The sequence below is a fragment of the Pelodiscus sinensis genome, chromosome 5 (assembly GCF_049634645.1).
Source record: "Pelodiscus sinensis isolate JC-2024 chromosome 5, ASM4963464v1, whole genome shotgun sequence".
NCBI classification, from domain to species: domain Eukaryota; kingdom Metazoa; phylum Chordata; order Testudines; family Trionychidae; genus Pelodiscus; species Pelodiscus sinensis.
This window is the reverse complement of record NC_134715.1, coordinates 36,473,744-36,495,112: the sequence shown is the minus strand read 5'-3', so window position 1 is coordinate 36,495,112 and position 21,369 is coordinate 36,473,744. Positions and strand designations below refer to the sequence as shown.

Genomic DNA, 21,369 nt, shown 5'->3' with positions numbered 1-21,369 from the left:
TTGCCCTTAACACTGTCAAAACATAATGGAGGAAGATTATGCGCAGATCACCCGAACCTGGCTCTTCCGGGTTGTAATCTACTCGCCACGAGGGAGTAGATGACATAATTTGTCGAACCCTGCCTATAATACACACTGCTAGAAGTTTATTTGGATAACCTGACCATTAATCAGTCCTTGCTTCTAGTATTATACCTAGAAAGAATGTTATTCCCTGATATGCTCAGTAGGACTGATGGACGGTGGAACTCTAGTTCCATTTCCAGGAAGTGACATGAGTTTCAGGTTCGCGCTCTCTCTCTCTCTCTCTCTCAAAAAAAAAATCCCAGTGTCACCTAGGGATGTGAGACTAGTCAACTATCCTATAAGCAGAAGCGTTTCATGACTAGTTGCTTCCCCCCTCTCTTTGCTGCCTCTATTAGAAAGAGACAGCGGGGGGGAGCAGGAGCCGATGCTGTGGGAGCTGACTTAAAAGCTGTCCCCGCTAGCCCCACGCTCCCTGCAGGGCTTCCTTTTTAAATGTACAAGAACCCCGCCATGGCTCTTGTATAGTTCAAAGGCTCAGGTCCCACAGGGTTCTTGCTACATTTCAAAGGCAGAGGTACCCTTATAGGCTAATCCAATAGTCAATGGAAATCCCATCAACTGTTTGATTAGTTAATCTAAATTTAACATCCCTACTGTCACCGTTGAGCTGTAGGCAAAACCACTATATTGTTTCAGCTGGTTTCTTCTTGTTTGTTCTACTCCAGCAGAACCTCTGACTTTCAATTCTGTCTTGGCAAAAGAATGTCGTCATTCAGAATCTTCTTCAATGTGTAGATTTTTTCCCGTTATGCCAACTCTTTCTTTAATTTTGTACGTATGCTGCACTGATTAGAGCGAGGCACGTTGTAAGCATTTGCAAATAGACCTTCTTCTGTTTCTCACTGTGCATGTCTGTATATGGCTTACAATAGATGATCTGAAAACCAGAGCTGCATCCCGGGAGTTGAAGCCCAAAGCAAGCTGAGCACATGCATTGGTCTGATGTGTTTGCAGAAGCACTGCCCAGAGCCCTCAGAAGGCTCCATTTTGAAGGGTGCCGATCCCTGCTGGTGGTGCCAGCAAATACCAAGGCAGGCAGGAGCAAGGATGGGTTCAGGGAGGGGCCATTGCTCCCACCACCCAGCCATCTCAGTAGGAGGCTGTCGTGGCTTGAATTTGAGAAACACTGACCTACAACATCTCTGCTTTCCTGCTATCAGTTTTCAGCTGAAGATGGTTATCCTGCAAACTATTGAATGGTTTTGATTTGTATAACTAATTCCCATTGGAGAGTAGAAGAAAAAACCCCGTCAAATTGCTTTCCATCTGTGCCTGGTTTGGGGCACGGTTTGAACACAGGATTCCAAGGGTGAAGAACTAATGTAGAAATCCATTGTGCTACTTAACTCTTCTTTTCTTATGTCTTTTGGAACTGTTGATAAATGATCCATTATTTCTTTATCCTCAGCAAGTTGTTGAACCACTTAGCTCCCACTGGAATGGGTAGGAGACAAGGACACTTGACAAATCTCAGGATCATGGCCTAAGTGACTGTTTTTGAAGCATTTGGGTTATTTTTCTCTTATCCTTTCTATTTAAAATATTTAATTTTAATTTCAAAATGTCTCTTCACTTATTGGCTCTGATTGGAAGTCCCTTATTAAGTCTTTTTGCAGGCAGATCTCTTGTTTGAGGCTCATATGAGCTTTGCATGTATAAAACCTGAGAAGTGACCTTAAGATCAAATCTGTATGGATTATATCTTTCTGTTTTAGAATTTGTTATGCCTTAATTTTAAAATAGCTGAGATGCAGGTACTTTAGAACTCTTGATCACCGCACTAATATGGTTTGTGGGGGTGGAGGGTGAGAATGAAAAATGTTAGGAATATGAATATATTATACAAAATATCTCATTCGTACAGAATTGCCATCTGTTTCTTTTAGTTGATTTAATTCAAATTCTGAAGCTACGAAAACATTTCAGAGATTTGCTAATGATAGATATTAATTGATCTAAATTCTTGTATTTTCAAAGTTTGAATGAAATAGTAATATTTGGTCCTTTAAATTTAATGCTGATATGTTTGTGCATGTATATTTGAATCTATAGTTTATATAAGAACTCTAATACTAACTAATGAAATATTTCCCAATATTATATTGTTTTAAACAATTAACTTGGTCCTTAACTCAATTTTTGGTTGTTTTGGAAAATACAATATTTAAATGTAAATGCTTCATTTAAATCATTGCTCTGGGGTTTGGCTGGGGATGAAGAGTTCACTATGCAGACTGCACTGGGGAGAGAGGATAACCCCAGCTCCTTCTCTTTACAGCAGCTTGGGGCCAGATGAGAAGCACCTCTCCGTGGCTGCTGACGCTTCAGTGGGCACAGTTGAGAGAGGGGTGCATGCCCCCAGATAGGGCAGTCCATGTTTATCTGCCACCTGCACTCCCCACCCAGAGTGAAGAATGCAGCAAACTATGCACTTTCCCCTTGCTCTCTGAAGAAGGGGAGCAACCAGCAATGTTACCCTACGAATTAGGGTGGAGGAAGGAACTTCATCCTCCACCGCCCTCCCTAAAGTGCACCTGGCGGGTGGGAAGTTTAGGGCTCGGGAAATCCCAGAAGGATTCTGCCCCCAGCCAGTCCCTTCCACCTGCCTGGTGATTTTGTCTCTTTCCTGTATGGTTTTATGAGAAGCAGTTCCAGTCTAGGCACATCTCATTTTTCTGGCACAACCAAATCCTTACCTTGTTTTAAGTTACAATAAGATAAAGCTGTATACCGAATTTGGTGGTCCTAGTGCTTACCTTTTAGGAGGAGTTCTTGGACAGACAGACAAATATATAGTAGAGAAAATGATCAGTGGCATTAGAATATTTCTATACATACAATCATTCTGTGTGTGTGTGTGTGTGTGTGTGTGTGTGTGTGTGTGTGTGTGTTTACATATGTACACAAATGATAATTTTGTATGAGTTCACATTTTGAAAAATGGCTTCTAATTTTGAGGGTGCAATTATATGCCCCTCCCTAAAATAGTCTCTGGTTGCAAAATACAGATGCCTCGTGCGCAAATCTGAAAGATGTCTTTCTGTTCAGCTTGTGTTCATGCAGATGTTTGAAGTAATTGCACGTTTTATTGGTGCAATTAACATCAATAAAAACCGTAGGTACAAATTTACAGCATTGATGTCTGATGGAAAATATTTCTCATAATTTGCATCTAATGAAATTGGTTTTAAAAGCACATTAAATCTTTTTATTTGACAAACTGTGAGGTCACTAGATAAATTTTTTTGAGTATGCAATGTTGGTCTAATTATGCAGGGGAAAACCCTTAAGGGCCTGCCAAGTGATAGCAAATAAAAATCCCATATGAGATTTTAATAGGGTAGACAACAATTACACATGGATTAACTCCCCCCCCCCCCCCCTGAACTTTGAGCAAATTCAGATATGAATCTAGATTAAAACTTGAACCAATCTCTAATAATAAACTTTGTAACAGTTATCTGGTGAATAAAGTCCCTGTGACAGCTTTTATCCTTCTACACTCTAACTAGGAGAGTAAGGCCCAGTATCCCCAAAGAGAAGAGTCGTCCTAACTACAGATCTTGCTATCCAAACTAGTCCTTTTCATTCTGAAGAACTGGGTTGATATGAAAGAATGTCTGTCTTATTGTTGTCCCTGTGAATGCCGTGTTAAAGTCAAACAGCCAGACTCAAAAAAAAAACCCTTTATTTAAACTAAAGCTAGTTTTAGTTTTTTTACTAAATCCAACAAAAATTCCATTGAAGTCAATGTAGTTATGTTGCTGTAAGGATCAACTAAGAACTTCAAGGCATGAACTGTAATTAACTGTATTTATTGTTAAGATAATTTATATACATTTCATTTAGCCCTGGACGATGCTACGAAGTTAGATCTAAGAAACCAAATAAATCCCAATGGTTTGTTTACCTTAAGGGTTTGTAGCCATGGAGTCTCGTAGCTCCCACTGGCTCTGGTTTGCCATTTGTAGCTAAGGGGAACCATGGGAATCTGTTTGGCTGGAAATGGCACATCAGAGCCCATGGGAGCCATGAGGCTCTGTGACTAGGAACCCATTAGATAAACAAAGCAATGCGGGCCTGCTAGCAGCTTTCCCAAAATGGTCCTGAGGAACAGTTTGAGAACACTGCATTAGAGAATGAACCTACCGTTTTGTGCTGCTCGTACAAATACGACTGGCCCGTGTATTTGAGCAACCAAGAACTCCTAGGGTAGTTATGAATTGCTTCGGGAAATCCTGTGATTATGGTTGTTCAGAATGAATTAGTAGTTGTCTATCTGGAATCCCCCAATGTTGCCATAAAAGATACATAAAACTTCTAAACAACCTTACCCTAATCAAGATGGATTAAACATTCATATCCCTGGCATCCTGGAATGAACAGTGTGTGTGTTAGTTTTTGAAACTGTATCCCATTTACTTTAACTTCAACTACAGTATAATTTTTACCATGTGAGGTGAAGTATTTCAAGAAGAATAAAGAATGTATAACTTTTTAATGGCCGAGGATTTTTCAATCAAAATTTGAATTAATTTCCTGTCTTACAAAGAATTAAATTAAAAGTTTTAAAAACTGAATTTGTCAGCGGGATGAATGGTTTAATAATCTTACTTCTATCCTATTTGAAATATAGACAGTTATCCTAAATGATGTTTTTTAACCAAATCCTAAGAGAAGGGAAGGGTTGACTGATAAATCGTTCTTCATAGAAGAAGACTGAGATGGGAGTTGTTGAGGTTATTTGTGAGGTAACATGGTGATGCTCACAGTGTAGCTGGTAGGTAGAATCCCTTTCACAACATATTTTGAAAGAGTTCAGCCTTTTATTGTGGGAAGAGAATGAGTCTGAATTTATTGAAAGTCTTTTGCTTTTTTCACCATTAGTATATTGGGGGGTTACCTTTGATTTTTGAACTGAAGACATTTTGCCTAGATAATCCTGAATATTGATATCATGAGTAAGTAAATACATAGTTCAGACACAAGAATAGTAAAAAGAAATGGCTGTAACTCTTACTCTCAAATGGTAAAGTAAAGAAGTAAATAAGGGCCAGATTTTGACAGCCTTGCTGTCTTTGAATATTACCTTCCACCATGAGTAATTATTACATTCAGTAAATGTGCTTATTTGTGGAATAAGTTGCTGTTCAATGCAAATCAGTCTGGGCTATCAGTTTCAGCAAAATAGAATGGTTAGGACCAAATGGGAGGGCATCTTCTCCTGGTTAGTTGATATATATTGTTAGACTGCAGTTAAAGGAAACATCCATACTAACATTAAGCACATACTTAAACACAGGCTTAAAATGCTTTCCTGAATTCAGGCCTCAGAGCAATATGTGAAAATCTGCAAGAACTCATGCCCACAGCTTTCGCTGCAGAGTGGTTCTTCTGATACCTCTATGTTCAGGCATTGTCCCTTCAAAATAGCTATGCATAGACCAGTATGACATTCTAGCCATAAAAGGCTCAATAATGCAAAGGTACTGAACACCACCTATAAAATTCTGAATGCTCTTAGTTCCCGCTATAGTCAGTGAAAATTGCAAATGTCCAGCATATCGCTCAAGATTGGTTTTTATAGTTGTTGATAGGTAAGGGTATTGGCCAGTAAGGTAAGTCCCAGACCGACCGTGAATAGCTTTAAAAGGATCTCTCAAAACTAGGTGACTGGACAGATTAAATTTAATGTTGCAATGCACATTTTAAAACATAATCCCAATTATACATATAAAATGAATTAGCTGTTACCACTTAAGTAAGAGATTTCGGAGTCGTCATGGAGAGTTCTCTGAAAACATCCACTCAGTTGTGCAGTGGTGGTTAAAAGTGAAGAGAATGTTGGGAATCATTCAGAAAGGGAGAGATAAGAAGATAGAAAATATCCTAGTGTCTCTGTTCCCACATCTTGAATATTGTATGCAGATATGACCGTCCCATCTCAAAAAAGATGTGCAGGTTGAAACTCTCTTAACTGGGACTCTCTGGTCTGGCAACATCTGTGCTTGGGAGCCCTACAGGCTGCAAGGGCAACAGGAGGCCGATGCGTGATAGTAGGGCTACCCAATAGGGCAGCAGGAGCTCCAGGTGGTAGTGTGGCTGCGTAACAGGGCAGTGGGAGCCCAGTGCATGGAGTCACAGGGGCTGCCCGACAACAGGAGCCTGGCAAGCAGAGAGAGCAGGAGCTAGGAGCTGCAATGAGAGTCGGGAGTGCAGAGGCAGTGGGGCTGCATGATGTAGCAGCTAGAGCCTGGTGCACAGAGGTAGCAGGGTTGCCTGGCACAGCAGTGGGACCCTGGTGAGCAGAGGCAGCGGGAGCCGGGTATGGTAGTGGGAGCCTGGTGAGTGGAGATAGCAGGGCTGCCCAGTGCAGCAGCAGGACCCCAGTGCACAGATGCAGTGGGGTTGCCTGCAGGGCAGTGAAGGCTGACAGGGCAGCAGGGGCCAGCAGAGGGGGGAGCTGGCTGGTTTTAGCAGTTGGACTAGGGCTGGAGGGAGCTGGTAGCAGGAGGGGCCAGAAATTACCTCCCCTGGTCCGTCAAAATTCCTCATCCAGGACTGGTCAGGTCCTGAGGGTTCCAGACTAGGATGTTAAAGACTAGTCAACTATCCAATAAGCATTTGCTTATCGGATAGTCAGTTGACTAGTTGATTTCCCCCCCCCCCTTGCTGCCTTTATCAGTCCTAACACTGGGGACTCTTGTACTTTCAAAACTGTCACCTGCATGCAGCCCAGAGTCAGCGGGACTTCCTGCTGACCCAGGTTTGCATGGGTGTTCCACATTCCTCCTTTTGAAATGTACAAGAGCTCCTGCTGGGGCTCTTGTACATTTCAAAGGAGGAATGCGGAAGTGCCTATCGACTAGTCAAGTAGTCGATGAAAATTCCATCCACTACTTGACAAGTAAATTAACCGCAATTTAACATCCTTAGGTCCAACTTGTATTGGAATTGGAAAAGGTTCAGAAAAGAGCAACATAAATAATTAGTGATATGGAACCGTTTCCATATGAGCCAAGATTAATAAGACTAGAACTTTTCAGCATGGAAAAGAGATGACTAAGGGGGCAGGGATATGATTGTGATCAGTCATGATTTTATAGGTGTAGAGAAGGTAGATAAGTGCTATTTTCTCCTTCTAAAAAAAGTACTAGGGACCACCAAATGAAATTAATAGGCAGCAGGTTTAAAACAACTAATTCCCTCCTCCTTTCCCCTCTCCCCCCCCCCCCCCACAATGCAATCTGTGGATTGCTTTGCCAGAGGAAGTTGTGAAGGCCAACATCATCACAAAGTACAAGAAAGAGCTAGATACGTTCATGGATGATGGGTCCATCAATGTAAATTAGTCAAGATGGGCGGCGATTATGTCCCTAGCCTCTGTGTGCCAGAGCTGGGAATGAGTGACAGGAAATTGATCACTTGATGATTACCTGTTCAGTTTATTCCCTCTGGGGCACTTGGGCACTGAGAGAAGACTGAATATTGAGTTACATGGTCCTTTGTTCTGACCCAGCATGGCCATTCTTACCTTTTAAAGTAAACATGGAAATTGGATTTTTAATTGTTCTTGTTGTAGGAATAGAATTATGGGGAGAGAGGAAGTAACCTCAAGAAAGTGATGTGTCCTATCCATGTATGACTGATATCAAAGTTTCTAGTCCTAATTAGATTGCCAGTTACATTGAGTTTAAGAGAACAAATTAATATTTTCATGGTAAAACATCTGATAATAAAATACAGAAAAACTGAAGTTAAAAAAAATTGCTGCTCTTTCAGTTAATGATGAAAGCATTTTTCCCAGGAGAGGTATCTGCTCTTCTGTTACCCACAGGGAATTTACTGTATGTGTTTAAACACAAACACACACTAATGTGACTTTCCATAACTAATATTTCTTATTTATGCAATAAAAATATTAACTGTTACCTTGGTAAATAGGAATATAACTGTTTAGAATTTTTTTTTTTTTTTTTTGCGCTCTGCCTCCTAGCTGCATACAAAAATAACTCCAAATATCTGTAACTTCTTGTCTGCCTTGTTTGGGCAAAATGGTAATCTGTATTTTAGATTTGATTTCGTACATTAATTTGCGTGAGATATATACATTAAGTGACATACCTAAAATGATAAGAGTTGATCTTTTTATACAAAATTAAGATTTTTTTTTTACTGTTTTATGTCAGCTGATAATGGTTCAAATAATTTATTTTTCAAACTTTAGATTAAAATTTTTGTATGGGAAAGTGTTCTGACAAAAAAATAGGTAAAGATATTCTCATCTTAAAAGATGGTAAGAATCCAGCAGTCTGGGTTGTTATCCCAACTTTTATGGGTTTATGAATGTTAAGTATGATATTTATAAGACTTCCAAGCATTGTATTGTTTGGTTCAAACTGGAAATACCTCAAAGACTCAGTCTTTCACATCATCATTTTTCTGGCAAGTGTAGATACATATGAAAACAATTGTGTAGCATTTGAAATTGTGCCCACAGATGTCCATGATTGGCTTATAGCTATTCCTGCCTTATAGCAGACTTTCCTCTTCTAAAGCCGACAGTTAACACAAGCATACCCTGAAATAGACATTTGAGTCAATTCCTATCAAAGTACATAATATGCACAAAATATTTTACAGAAATTTCCATAAATGGATGAATCAAATATTTATTATGCATTAAACATAGAGGATCCAGTGTTGCAGCTCATGTGCACTGAAGTGAACTACAGTTTTCTATGGTGAATAGCTGTCCATGTTGATTTGAGTTGTATTTAAACTCTGCTCCAAAATATATTTCAATTAGAGCTTAAGCCAGTTAGAAAAACGAGAAATTGTGGCAAAAGTTCCCCAACCCTTTCTCCAAATGATATTCCTACAGGAAAAAAATTTCTGCAGGCCAAATCAAACTCTATTTTATTTTGTAATAAAAGAAGACAGGACATAATAGAAGCTTTTAAGCAGTAGGCTTTTATTTTATGGAGGTTAGTGGAGTCTTGAAGAAATCCATGTTTCCTGTTTTAAACTGGAAATAGCATTGGAAAAATAGGTACTCTTCCTCTCCCCCCACCATTGTGGATGTTGGCAAAGGCACATAAAGATTAATCAAAACTTTATAAACCAAACTATTTAAGGAATCATAAACTGGGTGAAACTGTAGTTAGATTTGATAAACAGGTTTATTTCACAATCAATAATGAGATTAATTTAGTAACTTTAGCTATTGTGTGGACTAAAAGAACATCCATGATTAATTCTTTAGAATCTCTGCCTGATGGCATGAAATCAAATATTAATGACTGTAGAAGGAAATATACGTTTGGAAGAAAAAAAAACAATAGAGAAAAACGAAGAAAAATAGTCAATGTCAAGTATATTGAGTCTTCTATTGAACCTAATTCTTTGAAGCAAAGCAAAATCTTTTCTTACCTTTATTTTTTCTTCCTCTTCCTTTTCCCCCCATCCAGACACACACAGGGGAAAAGGAGAAAATATGCCCATATTGTGGACAGAAGTTCGCAAGCAATGGAACATTAAGAGTTCATATTCGGAGTCATACAGGTACAGTAGTTTTATGTGGTAAAAAGAAATTAGCTCCCTAGAGCATTACAGAAATTTTCTTGCAATCTAACTACTGTGTTTACACAGGGTGACTTAATACTGCATTTTGACATTTTTTTGTACTACTCTTTTTGCCTGATTAACTTGGAGATCCACAGTTACCATGCTTCAGACAAACCAATTACAAAAATCCCATTAGACTATCTGATTACCCATCTATTTGTACATGAATTAACTTTTCTTATTAATCAGCCTGCTGTTCTGGCCTGATTAATTTAGAGCTAAATCATGCTGCCCGTGTTTGTGTAATCCCACGTGACTTCAGTGGAGCTATGGCAATTTGCATAAATTGAGGATTTGTCCCAGAGACTTGAATGAAGCAACTCTCACAGGCCCATGGAGGGGAGGGAGAGGGGGACAGTTTCCCCAGGGCCCAGCAATTTAAAAGAGCCCAGAGACCCAGTGCCTTTAAATCTCACCAGAATGCTACATGGCATGCTCCAGTCAGTGCCAAGTGCTTGGGAGGGATGGGGGAGCGTGATCCATGAGGCGCTGAGGGCTGGCTTCCCCCAGCTCCACCACTTCTGTCCCTTCCAGGTGCGCAGAGCTACCCCCGCCCCCACCTTGCCTAGAGGCCTGGAGATGCTGTTGGCTCCCTTGAACTCATATCAGTAAGGCAAGCAGGACATGGCCCTTACTGTTTTGAGACGTCACTATAGTTGCCATGGTAAAGCATAGTGCGCTATCAAATATGGGATTGACGCATCACTGGTTGACTAGACATTGATTGCAGATACATTAGATAGTCAGTTTTGTTGGTTTTGGAAGCAAAAATTGATTCTATAACTACATTATTACCATGTTAGGAATTTCTGGTTCTTGTGGAAAGTACAAGGTGAGGTGGAGTTAGAAATAGTTCACACATACCAGAATATTAGCATAAGAGACACAAGTTTGGTGAAAGAATATATTGTTTTCAGACCAACTTCTGTTAGTGGAACAGATAAGGTGGCTAGTGATTCTTTCAAAGGCAGCCATCTGTAGTGGTTAGAACAGGAACTAGGCCTAGGGACTGGAGGCTAAATGCCTGAGTGTAAGACCAAGTTAAAATCCAAACGAGGACTGGAGCTATAGGTCAAAAAAAGAATCAAAATCCAAATGCCATCACCAGAAGTTGAGACTGAGTCAGAACCAGGCTTAGGGTCATAACCAGATTGCCTTGTGTCAAGGAAGGCAAGAGGAGGACTGGTTCCAAAGCAGGAACAATTCTAGGGGCAGGTCAAAGTCTAGGCTGGGGCAGTATATGAGTAAGAAGGAGCAGGGCTTTGAATGAGATGAGCGCAGGCAGGCAGAAAATCCACAGGAGGGATGTGTGTGTGAGATGCAGCTGCTGATCCTCTACAGCTGATTTGCCTTAACAAATCGTGGAGCTCTGCTGTGGCCTTGCTGTGCTTTCTGGCTGCCTTACAATGCATTCCTGAAAGAAGCTTTCATCCTTCTACACACCTTGAACTTAGTCCAGAAACCCTCTCTAGATGAGACAAATTGCTGAGCAAAAAGGGCTTGCAGGTGCTATAGGACAGTGGTTCCCAACTGCCGGTCCACGAACTGGTGCCAAGACATGAACTGCTGGCAGCCAGGCCCCAGCACGCTGTCCATGCCTTGATGATTGGCTCGGGTACTCTGGAGCAAGGCCCCGTCAGCCCAGAAACTCCCCTTCTCCTTTCTGCAGGATTGTCTCTTCTCCCTGCGCTGCGTTGGCTTCTCTGCATGACGCTGTCTTGACATGGGGGCTGCTGCCTGAGCCCAGGGGCAGGGGCGGCAGCACGGTGGGTTGTTCTCTAGGATCCAGCTGCAGCAGGCAGGGGCTCTGGGAACCAGGGCTGGGCTCAGCCGACTCGCAGCCACTGCTCGCGGTGACTCTGGGGCCAGACTCTGGGCCAGATCCCTGAATCCCAGCAGGGACTGCTGCTGGGCTCCCAGAGCCTTGGCTGCAGCCGGAAGGAGGAATCTCCAGCAGGGCCAGTCCCGCTGCTCCCCAGGAGCCTCTCCCAGGGCAGCGCCCTCAGCCTGTCCAGCCCCAGCCCAGTCGCTGCCCCAGAGCAGGCAGCGCTTGGGGAGCAGGTAAGTGAATCCCTCCTCCCCCCCCAGGAGCAGTGCCCTGTGGCTTCAGGGGAAAGGTTTGGTCCCGGGCTGCTACCAGCATGTGTGGGGTGGGGGAAGCCAGTCCCGGGGGTTTGGGCAGGGACAGATAAGAGGAGTGAGGGGGATGCAGGAGACGCCAAAGGGAGGTTAGGGGAGACTTATGGGGTGGATGGAAGCAGGGATGCAATAGAGGAAAATTCTGAGGGGGGAGTCACAGGGAGGGAAAGGAGGGATGTGAGAGAGGAGACTGGGGGGAGACTGTGCAAGCACAAACAGCCTGGCTGGGGAAGGGAGACACACAGGGCAGGGGTTATACAGGAGATGGGGGAGATACAGCAGCCCGCAGGGAATTCTTTCTGTGAACTTTTTTTGGTGTTGTAGACCGTGCTTTTTTTTGTTTTTGTTTTTTTTTATTTAAAAAAAAAAGTGTGCCGGCACTCCAGGGGAAAAGTTGTTGAGCTCTGACTGGAGGTGCCGGTACCGCATCGGGAGGTGCCAGTATTGCATACCGGGCAGTACCATCACAAAAAAAGTACTGGTTGTAGATATCTGCAAACTCTGATCCATTACAACATGTATTGTGTGCATACAGATGTGATGTAAAATAACATATAACCTCTTAAAATTAATTACCGTAATGAATATGCAAGCAAAATGTTACTGGTCCACCAAAAGTTTGTGAATGGGTTTGCCGGTTCATGTTATAAAAAAGAGTTGGAAACCACTGCTGTAGAAGAGCACTTAAAATTAAGTAGGCAGTTAAGGGTTAGTAGTTCGTAGGGGGAATAAGAGTGCTGCTTTGATGCCAGCATTTGATTTAATCAGCTGCTCTTTGCAGTAGATTTGCATGATCAGCTTTGGCCAAGAGAGGGGAGTGCTTCCTGAAAATATTTCATTACGGTATATGCTGCATTAACATAAGTTGCCAGAGCAGGAATCATTGCACGCTGGCTACTATTCATAAAATGTAAAACAGCAAACAGATTATTTTTCTCAAATCACTCCAGTATATACTGACAGATCATTTGATATATTATATGGTATGAACAAGCTCATAGTGTCATGTGACGACAGACTTTTTGCTTTAACCAAAAAGGACAAAAAAACCCTTCCCCCCCCCCCCCCCCCCGGGAAAATGCTTAAAAAACTAAATATTTCACAAGCTTTCCAAAACTGTACTATTTTGAGGATGTAGGTCCATTATCATTTGTATTTAGAAACTATTTTGGTCAAAATTATGCTATATCTCTTTAAGCCATCATAGCCCTTTTTGTGGTTTTATGGGTTTTTTTTTTTCAGATTGGATGCCCCAGAACAATCAAACATTCCATCCCCCCTTCTCCCCCCCCCCAAAAAAAGTACAACTTCTACCATCTATTTCCACTCCAGTGATGACCATCTATGTCCTTAACATGTGGTAACAATGGCATTTTTCTAGCTGATGGGTTACCCTAAGTCTCTAAGGAGACTCCCTTTGAAATCTGCCTGGAATACAAAAGGCAGAACTTGCCAAAGAAATGAGTCCGGACTGGAACAGCGCAGGAGGCTGCAGGTCAGGACTAATGTGCATCAAGAGCTAAACTGGAGAAACTTTGTCCCAACACAGCTTTACTTTGCTTGACTTTGACCTCCTCTGTCAGGCCCACTGATGGGGTGGGGTGGGGGAACAGGAGGGAAACTGCAAAAGAGGGCAGTTGCCCTGGGGGCATGGCAATTCTAAAGGGCCCAGGGCTCCAGATGCTGCCATGGCTGGAGCCCTAGGCCCTTTAGAATCTCTGCTGGAGTGCCAGGCAGTGCCCTCCAGAACCCCATGCTGTGCGTTCTGGCAGTCTCTGAACGCCGGCAGCCTCTGAACGCCAGCGCTCCAGGCAGTGCTGTGGGCTGGCTGCCCCCGCCCTGCCCCTTCCTAGAGCATGGAGCTGCCCCCCCCCTCCCACGTTGCCCAGGGGCCTGACAATCCGTTCATCTGCACTGGCCACCCACAATCATAGTCTTTTACCACAATCATAAACACCCCCCCCCATAATGCGCATGTGATTTTCATACCAGCCAAACAGGCCCAAAAACTGAGGATGGTGATGGATGCAGTGTAAGTTTGATTTTGCGAGCTTGGTTATGCAGCTACAAAATGAAGAACTAAAAGCCACATGTCATTAAGGGTACGTCTAGACTACAGGCTTCTGTCGACAGAAGTTTTGTTGACAGATACTGTCGACAAAACTTTTGTCGACAAAGAGCGTCTACACTACATTGAGTTCTGTCGACAAAGCAAGCTGCTTTGTCGACATGGTAGTGTGGACGCAAAGGACAGTTTACATGCAATAACACCTTCTGTTGACAGAAACTCTGTCGACAGAAGGTGTTATGCCTCGTAAAATGAGGTTTACCAGCGTCGACAAAACTGCTGAGTTCTGTTGACGTTATGTCGACAGAACTCAGCGGTAATGTGGACGCAGGTATAGTTTTGTCGACAAAAGTCCACTTTTGTCGACAAAACCCTGTAGTCTAGACGCACCCTAAGAGAACTTTAGGGTTACAAGGTCAAGGACTCAAAAATTAGGAAACTCCTGAATTAAGGTTTCCTGTGCAATGCTAAGTAGACCTCTATGATCGTCTTCAGTTACATAATCACATCCTTTTTTTTCCGCAGGACCATTAGCTCAGTGCACAGGATTGACCGTGGTCACTCTGAGTAGCTATTCAATATTTACATTATTCAGGGGGTAGTACCACACTTTATTTACTGCACACCATCCCAGCATTGCACTGAGTGAAGAATCATCAGCTGTCCAGCTGATTAGCAGAGCACCCAAAACTAGGATTTTTGTTTCTGCTGGTGGTGCACGTTCGCATATCCCTTGATGCACATAAAAATGTAATCTGCACATGGATGGAAAAGAACAACGGGAACATTGTGGTAACTGTAATTCAAACATGCACCCACCAGACAGTCGAGAGCATATGCAAAAGGTGTGCATGCTGCAGGAAGTACTTCCCTAGAACACTGAAATGGCTACTTTCTTGGAGATTCCATACTTGTGTTTGAGTTGTGTTCATCATTGATCTAGTTCTGGACTACTGTCTTTATTTTAGAAAGTTGATCTATTTTAACTGAGTAGTAGTAGATCAACTTCCAAAAATAAAGACCGTAGCTTTTGCATCTGTGATGCTCCCAAAGGTGAAGCAACAGCCTGAAAACCAACCTAAGGGCAGACTATTAAAAACCAGGGCACAAACTCTTAACTGGTTCTAAGTTCTAAACTCAGATTTCACCACTCAATTGCACTAAGTGCAAACTCTTGCAGCACTTTTACAGACTCAGCATGGAGTCCCAGGCATTCCCTTTGTATACAGGCAGTCCCCGGGTTACGTACAAGATAGGGACTGTACGTTTGTTCTTAAGTTGAATCTGTATGTAAGTCGGAACTGGCGTCAGCCGCTGCTGAAACTGATCAGTTTCAACCACGGCTGAATCTGGACGCCAGTTCTGACTTACATACAGATTCAACTTAAGAAACCCAGGCGTCCCCAAGTCAGCGGCTGCTGAAACTGGTCAGCGGCTGATTCCAGGAAGCGTGGGGCAGAGGCAACTCTGCGTCGGGCTTCCTGTAGTCAGCCGCTGGTCAGTTTCAGCAGCGGCTGACTTGGGACGCCTGGGGCAGAGCAGCTGGGGTGCTGCTGGGTTGCTCCAGTAGCGCGGCTCCTCGGCGCTACTGGAGCAACCCAGCAGCACCCCAGCTGCTCTGCCTCAGGTCCTGATTCAGCCGCTGCTGGAACTGACCAGCAGCGGCTGAATCAGGACTCCTGGGGCAGAGCAGCGGGGGTGCTGCCTGGTTGGTCCGGAGCGGCGCTGCGGGACCAACCCGGCAGCCCCCAGCTGCTCTACCCCAGGGGTAGGCAAGAAAAGCCTGATCTGCTGGGGGGGGGGGCACTAGCTGCACCCCTCTCTCCCCCCAGCAGACCAGGGAGACGGGGGTGGCCGGACGCCCAAGTCCTCCACGGCTTTGCTCCGTCTCCTTGGTCTGCTGACCTGGGAGACGTGGAGCAAAGCCGCAGAGCACACGGGCAGCGGGACAGTCCAGGAGCGCTTGAGCTGTCCCCCTGCGGGCGTGCTCCACGGCTTTGCTCCCCGTCTCCCTGGTCTGCAGAGAGACTGGGAGCAAAGCCTTGGAGCACGCCCGCAGCGGGACAGCCCAGGCGTTCCTGGGCTGTCCCGCCGCCGGCTTCCCCCGAGGCTTTGCAAAGCCGCTGCGGGGCTGGGGCTGCCGGGGGAAGCCAGCGGTGGGACAGCCCAGGAGTGCCTGGGCTGCCCCGCAGCCCCAGCCCCTCCGCGGCTTTGCACCGCGTCTTCCTGGTCTGCAGACCAGGGAGACGCGGAGCAGCTTTTCTTGCCCCGGAGTACACGGGCAGCGGGACCGCGAGGTCCTGCTGTCCGTGTCCTCCGGGGCGAGAAAAGCCCCGTTCGTAACTGCGGATCCGACATAAGTCGGATCCGCGTAAGTCGGGGACTGCCTGTACTCCAATTTTTTCTTGCCACCCAAATGAGTGTGTTTCTGTCCTACATGGGTCCTTACATTAAGAATTATAGCAACATTCAAGTTACTCCTAATACCACAGGACCGGTCACTTACCCCACTTTGGGTCTCACACCAAAGACAATGCTTATAAACAGTAATACAGTAAAATATATAAAGATTTATTAAATAGGAGTTGGAAATTAGAAAGTTAGGAATATATGGACACACAAATAACTTATACTCTTTGGTATAAAAAAAAAGCCTTCTATAATCAGGAAGCCCAAATGACTATTAGGGAAAATGGAAACAGACCACCTTCATGTGACTCTTTAAATTTCATAAACGAAAAAAGTGCCAACAATAGGGTCTTTAATCGGAACTCTTTCAGACTTCCGATAGAGAAGTATGGGTTTGAATCCTAGATTTGAAGTCCCCCTATCTTTGGTATATTTTTGGTTTCTGGGTTAAATCCAGAATGATAAAGGTCTTGTTTCCTAGTTCCAGGTTTGATGGGACTGAAATCTCTCAATAAACTTGCAAAACCTCAACAGTATAAAATCCAAATTCAGAATCTAGTATTGACTCAGCCTCAGATTCTTACCCTATCCTACATGTAATGTAGATCCAATCACTCAATCATTAAACCCATCCCTACTCAGTTCTTTTTGTCACAAAGTCTTTTATTATTATGTCTTGATATCCATTTGTGTATCACCCATACCATATTATTGTCATTCTACACAGCACATATACAAACATGCTCAAAACAAATCAGTCATATTGGAGGATTTCAGTTACCACAGTCTTCATATTCAATTCAAATAATTGGCATGCACTGAAAGTTTTAGTGATGTTTTGCTTCCAGCATGAAAGGATGTAGGTTTTGTTTGACATGCAAAGCTGCTGGTAACAAATAGGCTTCCTGTAATTCTCTTCAATTTTGCATAAGCAAATTTGGGTTACAGGGAGATGACAGCATGTGTGTATTTAATCACTTGGCTTTCTACTGTGTTTGCTAGAAGTATTAATCGCTTTCCTCTATCATGGCTATCAGTTAAGATAAAAGTTATTTGTTTTGTGATACAGTTTATAGTTCTAAATGCATCTAGTGCTGAATACTGGTAATTTCAATGGCCCTATATCTGATCATGTACCCAGATGAAAATATTCCACCGTCTGGGTGACAGGATAAAATTAATTTATAGTTTTGGCTTTTATTCTCTCATGAATGTGAAAGTCACTCGTCACTGCAGGTCTGAAAAAAGGGAATTCTACTGCAATAACTGGATATTGTGTATCTGAATAAAATAACAAGCTAGAAACACAAAAGGCAGTGTCATGGCAAGCATAATAAAGAATTAGAGTGCAACCTCCCCCTTCTCCTCTTTCTATGACGACCCAACCTCCACAATCTCAGACAGTTCAGGAAGTTTCAATATTTTACTCCAGTTTTTAATTAAAAATTCTTGATTCTCACTTCTCAGTTTGTTGAATGTAAAATCTTTTCATCTTCATGGCTGCATAAATCATTATTTGACTTGCTTGCTCTGTTGATAGGTATCAAAAATAATCTTTGTAGACCATAGACTTTCTGTGAATTCCATCCCCATCTTTTAGATGAACTGCTTTAGTTTTCTCTTCTCACAATCCTATTTTTTTATTTCCATAATAGATAATGTTGTTTGTTGAATGCCACATCTTTACTGTTTACTATGAACTACAGATATTAGGCTTCAGTTTTAAAGTGTAAAGTGATGTTAGTTATTTTCAAAGCAGACAATAGATCTCTTTTGAATAGGTTGGATTTTATAGCTAGCAGACTGAAAATTCTAATTTAATGTATAGCATTATTCATGGCACTTAATACTCTGGCTCCTTCAAGCAACATTTCTAAATATTAGAAAAAGTTTCATGAACCCACTCCCTGCAAGACCTTCAACTGGAACTATGGTAAAGTAATTATTCAGAGCCATTATTATACCAGAAACAATAATTATGAGGTTTATTTGAATAATAAAGGCTTCCAAATTGGAAAATATACACACACAATTGAATCTGATGAATGAGCCTGGCTGGAAGATTGATCCATGCAAGACTGATCTGGAGAAATATGCAGGTTTATGCCATTCTTTGGTCAACAGATAATTGAAATGCTTCAATATTATTGCCCCCATTAAACTGAGGGGATAAGAACTTTGAAAGCTAGAAACTTCTCCTGCACAAAACCAGATATAAAATAATTTGCAGTGATTTGTCATGATTAAGAGCTATCTCCTTGCTTGCAATAAATTAGTTATTTATTAGTCATTAATATTTTGGATTGTGTTTGTGATTCGTGTCTTTCCTCTCTGTGGATCACAACATATATGTTCCTAGATTTTCAGAAATAGACCAGCTAGATATGAAGTTTCTTCAGACACTGATTTATGAGTTTCTTTTGTGTTCCTCTGTTACCTTGTGATGTTTGTAATAGAAGGGAATAACTTCAGAGTTAGGCACTTGGTTAAACCAATTTCAGGTTTTCTGGTGAAATACTTTTACACCATTTTTCATAGAGAGAAAAGTTCAGCTTGCCCTGGTAACCAGACACATCAGCAGTGTTAGACCATGTGTGCCACCGAGATGAATTATTGATGGAAGGTTGTCCACAGTGAAAAGCAATCAGTACTTCTCCAATTAATTGCAAGGGTCAAAGTAGTGCTTCACCTTCTGAGGGGCTACATCACTGCAAAGGGAAATATGAGTTGCCAAGGGAGGGAATCCCTATAATCAGAAAGCAATGCAGAAAGTCAAGAATTCATTTAATGGCCTTCAATAATAAAACTTATTACCTTTAACTGCTTTGGGAAAGACCTGACATGGGTTTTTAAGGTGATTTTCTGCTCAATAAGAGAGCTTAGCTGCACATTAAACAGTGAAGCCATGGTTTTCAAATGCTGCAGTAATTTTGAGTATTTCATGCTGTTGGCATCCATTAAACACCGTGGTTTTGAATTAAATCAATACAAAATTATACCCTCCTGTGTTTGTCATCACATATCCCCTTTTGTGAGTTGTGAACGAAACAATCCATCTTTCTGGATCACCCTCTCAACCAGTGCTAAGTTTTGACAACAACTGAGAACCATGGTTGTACAAGTCTCAGAAATGCCCTCAGGCCTTAGTGATTACAGCGGATGTGGCTAGTGTCCCAATTCAGTGATGTGGGTTGTCATGTTCTCTCAGCATGGGTACTGGCGATTCATGTTGTTTATAACTATATTAATTGTGGGGATTGTTTTGTTTTGTATGCGGTAAATCCAGGCAAACATAGGCTCAGATTAATTTCCCTTTGTTAGTAGGGGCTCTAGGAGTTCATGCTGAACTCCTACCTGGGATACTAGACTATAACGATACGACCGCCTGAAAGGGACATTCCAAGTCTTATGTTATGGATCAGTTATTATCATATGATATACTGAAGATTTACCTGGCATTGCTCAGCTCTTTACCTCAGTTGTTTTTTGTTTTTTGGAAAATAAAATGAAAATGTACATGCTTCATTTAAATCATTGCTCTGGGTGGGGCTAGGGATGAGGGGTTCAGGATGTAGGCTGCCCCAGGGAGAGAGAACAACACAGCCCTCTCTCTGCAGCAGCTTTGGGCCAAGTGAGAAGTGCCTCTGGCTGCTGCAGCTCCAGTGGGCATAGCCGAGGGGTGCATGTTCCCTAGCTGGGGCAGGTCCAGGTTTATCTGTCCTCTGCCCTCCCCAGCCAGAATGAGGAATGCAGCTAACTGTGCACTTTCCCTTTGCTCCCTGATGAAGGGGAACAGGCAGCAATGTTTCCAAATAAATCGGTGGTGTGGGGATGGGAGCTTCAGCCTTGCTCTCCCTAAAGGGCACCTGGAGGGTGGGAGGCTCAAGGCTGGAGCAGTCCTGGGGGAGCAAGTACCCCCAGGCCCCTTTATCTTCCTGGCAATTGTCTCTTTTCAGTATTGTTTTCTGAGAAGCAATCCCTTTCTGGGCACATTACATGTTCACAGCACAACCAAAACCTTACCTTGCTTTTAAGTTATAAGAGGAAGCTGCATACGAAATTTGGTGGTCCTAGTTCTTACCATTTAGGATGAGTTTTTGAACACACAGATAGACACACAAACTCTCTGCAATATACTGTAGACAGAATCATAGAACATTAGAACTTGAAGGGCTCTTGAGAGGTCATCAAGTTCAGTCCCCTGCCCTCAAGGCAGGACCCAGTACTGTCTAGACCATCTCTGGTAGATTTCTATTTAATCTACTCTTAAATATCTTCAGAGATGGAGATTCTACAACCTCCCTAGGCAACTTATTCCCATGTTTAACCACCCTGACAAAGTTTTCCCTGATGTCCAACCTAAACCTCTCTTGCTGCAGCTTAAGCCCATTGCTATACTCTTAGGCCAAGGAGAGCAATTTTTCTCTCTCCTCCTTGTGACACCCTTTTTAGATACCTGAAGTCTGCTTATCATCTCCCCTCTGTTTTCTCCTTTCCAAACTAAACAAGCCCAATTCATTCATTCTTCCTTCATAGCTCATATTCTCTAGACCTTTAATCATTCTTGTTGCTCTTTTCTGGACCTTCTCCAATTTCTCCACATCTTTCTTGAAATGTGGTGCCCAGAACTGGACACAATACTCCAGTTGAGGCCTACTCAGCGCAGAATAGAGCGGAAGAATAACTTATTGCGTCTTGCTCACAACACTCCTGTTAATGCATCCCAGATGGCTGTCCCTTTCTCCACCTCTGCTCCATGTTGCTCCAATGGGATTATAATTGTCCCAGTTCCCATCTCTGACCCCTTTCTGCCCACTTGTGGTCATTATAAGGTACAACTGTCCCTGCTTTCCATCCCATATATCTTGCTGCCCCCATGTGGTTATTAGCAGAGCAGAGCTCTCCCTTTCTGTTTTATGAGAAGCAATTCCATTCTAGGCACATCCCGTTTTCCTGACACAACCAGATCCCTACTTTGCTTTTAAGTTATAAGAGGAAGCGGTATACTGAATTTGATGGTCCTACCTTTTACTGTTTAG

The 21,369-nt window shown here is 42.8% G+C and overlaps 1 protein-coding gene across 7 annotated transcripts in view; it reads left to right on the top strand.

Annotated features, from left to right (window-relative positions):
* The window catches only part of PRDM5 (PR/SET domain 5), a 151,443-nt gene that overhangs the window by 80,931 nt on the left and 49,143 nt on the right, over positions 1-21,369 (top strand). For all 7 annotated transcript variants that reach the window (XM_075929819.1, XM_014574834.3, XM_075929820.1 and 4 more), the window contains one exon: positions 9,558-9,651. In XM_075929819.1, the coding sequence (XP_075785934.1) occupies positions 9,558-9,651 (94 nt within the window). The remainder of the gene's footprint in view (positions 1-9,557; positions 9,652-21,369) is intronic.